At 35.5% G+C, this 10118-nt stretch overlaps 1 protein-coding gene across 2 annotated transcripts in view; it reads right to left on the reverse strand.

The window, feature by feature from the left end:
- Positions 1 to 7921, reverse strand: part of GABRG1 (gamma-aminobutyric acid type A receptor subunit gamma1) — a 54824-nt gene extending 46903 nt beyond the window's left edge. For both annotated transcript variants that reach the window (XM_054582132.1, XM_054582131.1), the window contains exon 1: positions 7746 to 7921. In XM_054582132.1, the coding sequence (XP_054438107.1) occupies positions 7746 to 7849 (104 nt within the window). In that variant the 5' untranslated portion in view covers positions 7850 to 7921. The remainder of the gene's footprint in view (positions 1 to 7745) is intronic.
- Positions 7922 to 10118: the final 2197 nt, after the last annotated feature.

Here is a 10118-nt window from a genome sequence, read left to right on the forward strand (position 1 = left end):
CCTTTAAAGGCTAGATATAAGAACTACTGTGATTTTAGATCGGGAAGTCAGAGATAATAAAAGTAAAATATGAAATTTAAGGAAAAAAATGTGTTATCTTCGTTCTGCTTTTATATTATAGTTGCTAAATTCCTTTGTACAAAAACTTCTTTCTAGCGTTGTAACTCTGAATCTTTTTATTACTCATAACGCTTGATGGGGAAGTAAAATAAGTGGAAAAAGTGACACATAACAGAACTATCAATTTCAACTTTTACAGTTTTAGATAAGTAAAATAATAGTCCACTCAGGTTGGTGATTAACTTACTGACACTAGGGAATACAGAACCCATCGTTTAACACACACAGAGAGGAATGCCTTGCAATTTAGGAGGGAAAAGACAGCCAAGCCAAGAAAAGTATGAACCTGTTCTCTACTATGTGTTTCCAACCTGTTCAGTGCATAACTGTTCCAGGAAGTTGATCACATTGAATCTTAACTGACTACTTCATTAATTTATGGCCTCTTTAAGCACCCTGAAGCCACTCAATGTTATATCACTGGCACCTAGTCTAGAGCCTGACAAATAGCAGGTATCCAATAAAAAAATAAGCACTGAATAAATGAATACATGGAAATAATATTAAAGTTAATCTTGCTGTTTACAGTTAAAATAACAGTGAATAAAAAAACAACTAAAAACTATTGTTATTAACTTTAGTAAGCACCCCTTAGTGAGAAAATTAAATTATTATAGCTTACCCAATATAGAATTAGTTTTTAAAACACAGTAGCATCAGTAAGCTATAGAGTGATGAAAGATGGTGAAGGGTTTAGCCAAAATCATTTATGTACAACACATGGAGATGGACAATAATATGGGGATTGGCTTTGGGAGAGGAGAGGGAGGGGTTGGGTAGAGGTGAGGAAAGGAAGAAAAACCAGGAACAACTGTAACAGCATAAAAAATAAAAATAAAATTGAAAGAAAAATACTATATGATCTCACCTATAAGAGGAACCTAATGAACAAAACACACAAATATGCAAAATAAAACCAGAGGCAAGGAAACAAGGAATAGACTGTCAGGAGGCGGAAAGAAGAGGTAAATGGGGTTAAAGGAGGAAAGGTGGGGAAGGGTCTAGTTAAAGAACAAGCATACATGACCCATGGACATGGACAAAAGGATGGGGAATGACTGTGGGATGGGGTGAGCGGGGCAGGGAAGAGCAAGGGGGCAAAATTGGGACAACTATGAAAGAACAACAGTAAAAAGAATTGTTATTAAGGTTATGGCAGAAACAAATACACATTTATAAGCCACCTGCACAGGACAACAAATTCATTTGTAGAACACATGTCTGAGTAATACAAATGTAATCCTCTAAAAGAGCTACTTTGTACAGGTCTAAATGGCTATTTTGTAGAACAGGTAATTCTTAAGACATTCTATTCCATGTGTTGGAAAAGTATTCTGATAATTATAAACATCTAGGATGACTGAAAAGCGAATGATGTCCTTGTATGTAAGCAACTGACAAACTGTGCAGCCATAAGTAATGGTTCTAGAAATGTGCCCAAATAGTTAAGTCTTTGGCCACAGCCCTTGATTCTGGAAGACTTGAAGCTATTTGGAGAACCAAATCACACCCTGATCACATTAATATTTAAATATTTATATTAAGCCCATGTTAAAGAGAAAACCACAGGCTCAAAATGATATCATTGTGCTAAAGCCCATTTTATCAAACCTACATATAATCCCTGGACTAGTGCTACTTCAACTTTTCCCTGAAACATAACCGTAATTAACCAGTCTGGATTTTCTGGTCAACACCAAAAGGTAATCTGTCAAGTGAGCCCTTATGACACTCCCCACCCCAGAAAGTAAAGGAAATACTCAAGATAAAAACTCTTGTGTTCCTTCTCTACTCCCCCCTGACAAAAAAAAACACATACTGGTCTCAAAATAATACTCTCTTTTCTAGTGTTAATAGTTCCCCAACCCCACCCCTCTTTCTATAAAAATCTTTCATTTTGTACAACCCTTCAGAGTAACTTTCTAGTTATTAGACGGGATGTTACCCGATAGATAAGTTGATTAATAGAGCCAATTAGACCTTCAAAATTACTCCATTGATTTTTTTTAACGCCCATTATATTCCAATCATAAACTTTCTGATTTGCTCGTCCAGCTACAGGTTGGAAAACATAGTCCATGTTAACTTTACTTCTACATATCTACCGCTTTGCACAGTCTCCACTACTGTGTTACTCAGATATATGTTACTTAATATGTTTGTCTAAAAATAAGAAGAAATGTTAAATCTTTAAATATGTTATATCTTGGAGGAAAGGATTCCTAAAGTTCAGAAGTTTATCATTAAATTGAACTCTTTAGCCTTTAATAGTACGTTACTATCTTAATGTCATATGTTAGATGACCAGAGTAAAAAATCTTCTAGAATATATAGGTATATTATTTTCAAAAGGCCACCAAATTTTGAGACCATGCCTTTGGCCACATAACGGCAGTGGTGTCTCTTTCTCTCTCTATTCTTCCCTAACCTTGACCTAAACTTACCCCATGAAAGCTAAGAAGATTCACACTTTTCCCAGAGTTGCCTCCTTGTTATCCCCACTATAGCTCATCTAGAATTCTAGGTAGAAATTATGGTATTTTATTGTCTTTGCTTGTTTATATTAATAAACATAAATTCTAGAATTTATGTTCACTGGGAGCAGGGACCCTGCTCTCTTTGTCCTGTGTATCTGGCAGAAATGCTATCACATATATGTTTTATAGACATTGCATAAACACTATCAGCGCAAGGATTACATCTTGTTTACCACTATTTCTCCAGGTCTCAGAACTCTACTTAATACATAGTAGACAAAAATGAATGCTGATGTTCAATAAATGTTTACTGAATGAGATAACAGCTATATTTCCTGAAACGCGGGGCTTCAGTTGGATAAACTATTTGAATACTGATAGAATTAGCTTCTGAGGTATTTAAAAGAAAAATACCATGTATTGTCATTTGCTTCCCACAGAGTACAAGAACTCTAACAAGCTTCTGCTTGAATAAGCCTAGTGATAAGGCATCCTTCATTTTGTTACAGAGTGTTTGTATTAAAAATCCCTTCACATAGTTTCCACTAATTGGTTCTGGTTTGTCTCTTCCACATAGACATAATAAATTCAACTATGATTTATATAGCACGTTTAGAAATAAATAGCCACCTGATTCTTCAACAAAACATACGTAAATTCTAAAATTCTTGCTTTTAACACTTTATCTTATGGTGATTTTTATAGATCAAGCATTCCAGTTTGTTAGTTTTTACCAAAATAATTAGTCTAGTACTGTACCTAATATTTCAGATTATGTGAAAGGTACACAACAGATTTCTACACTTACTGTGCTTCTTTCAATTGCGCTATCCACCCCTGCCTTTCCCGTCTTCCTCTCCTCCCTTCCTTTTTGTTCCTTCATCCATACTCATGTTATTCGGTTTACTTATACAGCATTTGTAATCTGAGAGGTGTGGTGCTTTAGGGTACACACTCCGGGCCTAGAACATGTGGATTTGAGTGTTGGATTCAGCACTTATCAGCAAGACGATCTTTAGCGAATTCCTAAAAATCACTGTGCCCCAGTTTTCCCAGCTGTAAAATGGGTAGACTAAGAGTATTTGGACTTCATTCTCCCTTTATCTCTGATTGGCAGCTTTGCTAGGTATAACCCTCCAAGCTGAACACTTGACTTTAGAATTTTGGAGACATTTCGCCCATAGTCCTCTGGTAGCGCTGTGAGAAATCTCACAGCTTTCTTCTACTCTTTCCTTGATTGTGATCTACTCCATCAGCTCCCCTGTCCTTAAATATTTAGATTCTTTTGTTTATCTTTGGAGTTCTAAAGGTATATGTCCTTATTCTGACTACAAGACGTTTTCTTTTGATTAATAGTATAAGTTTAGGTCTTTGCAGTAAGGTTAGCTCCATATATGTATAGTACTCATGTCTGGGCAAACCTAGCATGTTGAAAGCATTCAACAAATAATTGTTGTAAAGGAAGAATCTATCTCAAATTCAAAAGATATTAATACTCAAGAATCAAATGACTTCACTTCATTGCACTTAACACCACTGTAAAGATGATAAATAATATTAGAATCAATGTAATTCCAGGGTATCTGTTATTATGTCTTTTTAGTTAAAAATTTGTGTTATATTTTTTCCACAAATATATTTTATCTTGATCTTAAAATAATCTGAAAAGGTAAATGTTATTTTGTCCTTCACAAATGAGGATGCTCTGCCTCAAAAGTTTGCCTGAAATCAACCTGGTGGGAAATGGTAGAGTTGAAACAAGAATTTACGTCTGATGTTAAAGTCTCGAATTCTCTTGTGGTGCCATTCATATACGTCAATTATTCTCCTCAGGTCTGTATATTCAATTTGTGTTTACTTGTCTCCATTACCCCACTGCAGTGATTTACCATATTTTCATAATATTGAGTCATTTGCTCAGTTTTCCCCCCTGTTATGTCTCCTCTCCTTTGGAACTTCACCTTCACAGTTATTTTCTTAAACACATTTCAACCACCTTAATATAAATATACAATATTAAATTAGCCTATTTTAGTTTTAATGAAATGTCAAACATTTTATTTCATTGCTTAGTCAAAAGTGTGTACCTAAAGTAAATTATAAAATAAAATGTTAATAAAGGTATACGTAAAAGATTGTACACACAAGGGATTTATGGATTACAGCATTTGAATTTTACTTTCAAAATCATTTTTTCTCAGTTTTTTGAATATTTAATTATCATAAAACATCACACCTAGCTATTTTGCCCTCAAGTTTGCATGGTGATCATTAGTATATGCTAGAAAATTAAGCAAAAGTCCAGATGACTAAAACAAAAATCATTCATTCACAACTCCCTCAACAAAATATATTGCTGAAATTACTTGAAATTATATATTTTATAAAGCAAGCATGTTTGGATATTTCTATTTGGGCAACTGAATGCTAAATTGTATATTACTGATTCATGAAATTGTTTTAAAAAATCAAAACAAATGATTTTTCTTGATCTCTTTCAAAATATATCTTCTTAGTCAAAACATAAATTACTTTTTAGAACAGCTAAAATATGAAAACATTTTTAAATTCTTTTTAAAAAGTGATGAAAATCAGATTTTCCCCCAAAATTACAAATTAAGTCCAATTAAGCTTAAGAGATTTTAAGTAATTTGTCAAGATGCCATAGAGCCTCATGGAGAATGAAACACAGAAACCATGACTATAGCTTTAGTTACAACAATGAGATAGGTTTTCATAGTTCGGCAATATAAAAATCAATATACTGTCTCTCCTTTGTGCTCTTGATGGAAACTAATGAGGAAATAAGCTCTCTGCTGAGATATAAGAAATTAGAGTTTCCAATTTGGTAATCTCAAAATAGATGACTTTGATGATTTATTTTAGAAACAAGCATAAAACAACAAAATTCTTATAAACAGAACCATCTATGGTTAGTTTTGAAAAGATTCCTTAAAAGAAGAAAAAAGAGAGAAAGAAATATATATGTAAATGGTTTATATGTTTACATCAGTTATCTCCACTAAATATTTAAAAAATGAAAAGTTCACTACACTGTAACTACTTTAAAAAAGTGAAGATATAAATTCTCATAATTGAGGATCTAAGAGTTCATTATAATGGCAACATATAGCTTTATTTTTTTAAGTCTTTATCTACTGTCTAGAATAATCCAGATTATCTATAGTACTATGATAAAATGAACTGCATGTCTCTTCTGTCTCACTTCTTCATACATATGGTACAGAATGTACATGGAATTTCCAATTAGAACTTCCCTCTTGAAAACTACTACGAAAATCCACTAAAACAACTATTGAGTTATTTGATGTTTCAGTTCAAATCTTGGACATATTGCATGTGAAAAGTTGAAGCAATCATTGATGACCTACTAATGCCCTTACTTTCTTTGATGAAGAAACTCTTCAGAGGTTAGGACTCTTGACATATAAAATCATGGCTCCAGACTGCCAGAACCCGTCTCTATCCACTGCAACACACAACTTTTTAAATTCTGAACAGCCTGAAGAGCTTTCTGGAGCCAGTTATGACAATCATAATGTAAGTATTGTCAAAAACAAAAGATACTGTTTAAAACAAAACAACTCTCTATGTCCTTTAGTGAGCAGCTTGTCTATTAGCTTGCAAGGGAAACTTGCACTTACAATGGTAAAAGAGAATACAGTTTATTATTTCAGAAAACCACTGTGTAAATCTGTTTTTATTTATGAGAACACTAATTCATTTCTAATATTATGAAGATGCATGAGAACACGGATACATATTTTTTCAAAATATCTTCTATAATTTTTTCCATGATATATTCAAAGAAATAAGCCATTGTGACACAACCTATATATAAGAAATTAATCAAGTAGTATGCTTGTACCCTGAACATTTAAGTTTCTAAAGAAAAATGGTAAATAAACTAAAACTGTAATACTTAAAAAAAGCATTACATGTCAAACATTTTCTGTCATGTCTAATATTACCTAGCACACTTTATTCTATATTTTCAGAAAGAATATATAATTGTTTTATCTGCTGGTATTGACAAAAATATTCACTCTTGATATATACTACAATGAATCACAATAATTCATTTTAGCAGTGATGCAAGTAGTTATAAAGGTATGTTTCCATCTGCATAGCAATTGAATTTTACTCTTGAATTTTAAGCAGAATCACATCATACAATAACATAACTTTAAATATATACTTGTATAAAACGTATAACACAGTTATACATATGAATAATATGTCCAAGGCCTTTATAGTGTCTATGTCTTAATCAATATATTTTAACTTTGTTCATCAACTACTCCTATAGCCAGATGCAATACCTGAGCAATTTACATTTTTCAACATGATGTAAAAGTTTTATTGAAAGGTACTACAACTCAAGCATGCCAAGTCTTCTCCTACAAAATTGGAGGCTTCAGGCTGGTAATCTCTCTATCTGTCTCTGTCTCTCTCTGTCTCTGTCTCTCTGTCTCTGTCTCTCTCTCTCACACACACACACAAACACACACACACAGGACAACATTTATATTACCATAAAATTTTTATTGTAGACAGCTAATTAAAATGAAAATAATTGAAATTTGGCTCAATAAAATACACATAGCTATTTCTAACATAAATATAACACATGATCCTGATAGACTGTAGCCATATTTACAATTTTCCTTGATGTGAAACTTTTTTGTTCTAGAATAGCAAAAAAGAAGGGGGAGGGGGAAGGAAAACATTAGTATGTAGAAAACACCATGCATACCGTGCTATGAAACTTTAAAATAACTTTTTCTTTAAAATGAAGAATCATCAGAAAGTTCATCAATGGCATTCATTCACTAAATTTAGTGGCAAAATCGTTTCTACTCTCCTCCCAGTAACTGAGTCTTGACTAGTTTTGACTGTGCTTCAAGTCAAAGACAACTGGACTAACCTCTATGCTTCACACATAGGTTCATTTCATTCTATCTGAAAATGGGCAGAATTAATCAGGAAAGAAAATGATTATAAAATATCACACATGCACCGGGGAAATGCAAATTACTTAACTTAGAATGAATTTTGAAAGAAAAAGAAATGAAGGGGAAGGGGGTCAATACCAAAGAATAGTTTCAAGTCCTTGCATGCACTCACCAGTTTCCGAGATGCAGGGTTAGTAACAGGAACATCAGCCTCACCCCTCTACTTTGACTCCACAGAAGAAAAGGGGAGAAGAGACAAGCTTTCCGAGGACCCATGGGGATCGCTTTCTCCGCTCAGTTCTCCACGCCAGGACTCGTTCTCCCACCTCCGCCGCAGCCGCAGCCGGGTGTGTGAGTACCAGGGAGTGTGGGAAGATGGTACACCTCCCAACCAGGTAGGATGCGACTCCCAGCGGAATTGAGAGGGGAGCCAATCAGACCGAGAAGATGCTGGCATAAATTATCGGGAAAAAACATATGGGCCAATCAACGGCCCCCAGGGGCGGGCCTCCCCCTACTAGAAATCGAGCCCAGTAGGGAAAAGGGCTCCGTCTTTCTAAAAGAAAAACAAACGTCTTCTCCCTCCCAGCCTCTGGGAAACGTTTGCGTGGCCTTGACAGATTCCCTCCCTAGGGAAAGAGGTCTCCTCCTCCCTTCCTTCGCTCCTGCCTGGCAGTATTTTGGGGCCGCTGCCTCCTTCCTCTCCCGCGTGTGGATTCTGAATTCGCTTTCAGAGACTCGTGGGAAGATTGCAGTCCCTACTTAGTTTTCCCCAGGCTCGCGAAGGTTCGGTTAATTTTTGTTAATTGTCATTCGTTTTGAGTGTGAGGCGGTGTCTCATTTCTCTTTGCAGCTCCGGAAGCTGGCACAACGCCGGGAAAAATGAATCTAAGGAGAGAGATGGTGACTATGTAACCGAATGAATGAATTGGGCGTGCTCGGTGCATTCTTAGTAATCGCGTTTCCGAACTCTCTTTCCCGGTCCTTAAGAGCGAGATGATTTGCAGTCTCCTCTCTCCGGGGACCAGAAGATGATACTAAAGAATATTGCCAGGCAAGAACCATCTCATTTTACAAAACAATAAAAACCCGATTTTTAAAATGTCCTATGAGCCATAGGAGTTGTAGACCTAGCACACGGGTAATTCCCGTTCTCTCCTCCCTCCGCAGTTGCAAGTGCATTTGTTGAGCTCCAATGTTTGGTACCTAACTTCAGAGGCCCTGCTTTGAGTTTGCAGCAGAGCTCAACAGTTGCCATGGCAACCAGAAAGCCTCTGGCAGCTTGAACAACTGTGCAGGCAAGGCAGCGATGGTGGTGGAAACAGGCTAGCTCTGCCGAGCCATCTTCTGCCGTTCTGCCGTCCTAAATCCCTGCTTCCCCCCGATGGCGCCTAGGGTTGGGGTCTTTGGGGCTCTCATTAATCACCCGCAACCACGTGTAGCGGGCCAGATTCAAAGGTGAACTGCAATTTACCACATAGTTAACACAGCATTTGTCTCCCTGCAAACTGTTCATGGCAGAAGTAATAGTGTTTGTGCAAGAAGGTAAGGTAACTGTTGCTATCCTACCTTCTGAAATCACAGCGACTGGATGGTGGTAACAAGGTTACAGATATTTTCTTGCCCAGAATAACAGATGGTGCAATGTTGGGCTTTTCTTTCCTCTCTGATTGATTCTCCATATTTTTAGTCTCCTCTGAAAATAGGTATTGACCTCCTTGTTATTCTTCTATTAAACGTTAATTGGGGAGCATTATTTTCTTCCACAAAGCACTTAGTCGAGGTAGCTAATACCAAATAATTTATGTAACAATAAGGTCCATTATAATTGATTTTGAGGTGAATAAATTTAGTTAAAAGTTTATATCAATATAAATCTGGACAGTTTCTTTTCTAATTTTTTCTGCTTCAATTAAGAATGTGCTTTGGATAACTGTTTCTTTAGCTGGACACAGTAATTCACTGATCTGATTAGTCTGTGAACTAGGAATTAATTCACTAGAAGTAGGAAGTGAATAATAAATACTTAGTTACTCTTTGCATTGTGGTAAAGTTAGGTAAGATTTGTTCATATAGTATTGGAAATATGATGCTGCATAGTGTTACACAATAGTAGTTGGTGGTTTTCTCCCATCAAAAGTATTAAGATTTTACCTTTATTGTTTTCATATGTAACTGAAAGATACTGAGAACAGTTAAGGGAAATTAATGGAAAGGAAAGGTGAAAGATATACCCCCTTGGGTAGTTACACGTTGCTTGTTCATTCTCATAATCAGCTATTTTGAATCTTTTCATCTCATGACACAGATAAACCAATTACTAAAATTGGGTGGCAAAACAAAAGATGCATTATATTTCTGCCTTTATCTGACAAAAAAAAAATAAGTATGTTTTTATTCATTTGCACCAGATGGCTATTGTGTTGGCTCTTGTCATTTTTTTATTTTGACAATCTAGGAGAAAATAAATCAGTGCCCCTGACTAAATAGTCAAGTATTGCATGTTTTAAAAATTCTTATGGCACATCAGTTCAAAATTGCTGTT

This window comes from Pteronotus mesoamericanus, unplaced genomic scaffold (genome assembly GCF_021234165.1).
Source record: "Pteronotus mesoamericanus isolate MK-2021 breed Mesoamerican mustached bat unplaced genomic scaffold, CSHL_Meso_final contig_68, whole genome shotgun sequence".
NCBI lineage: Eukaryota > Metazoa > Chordata > Mammalia > Chiroptera > Mormoopidae > Pteronotus > Pteronotus mesoamericanus.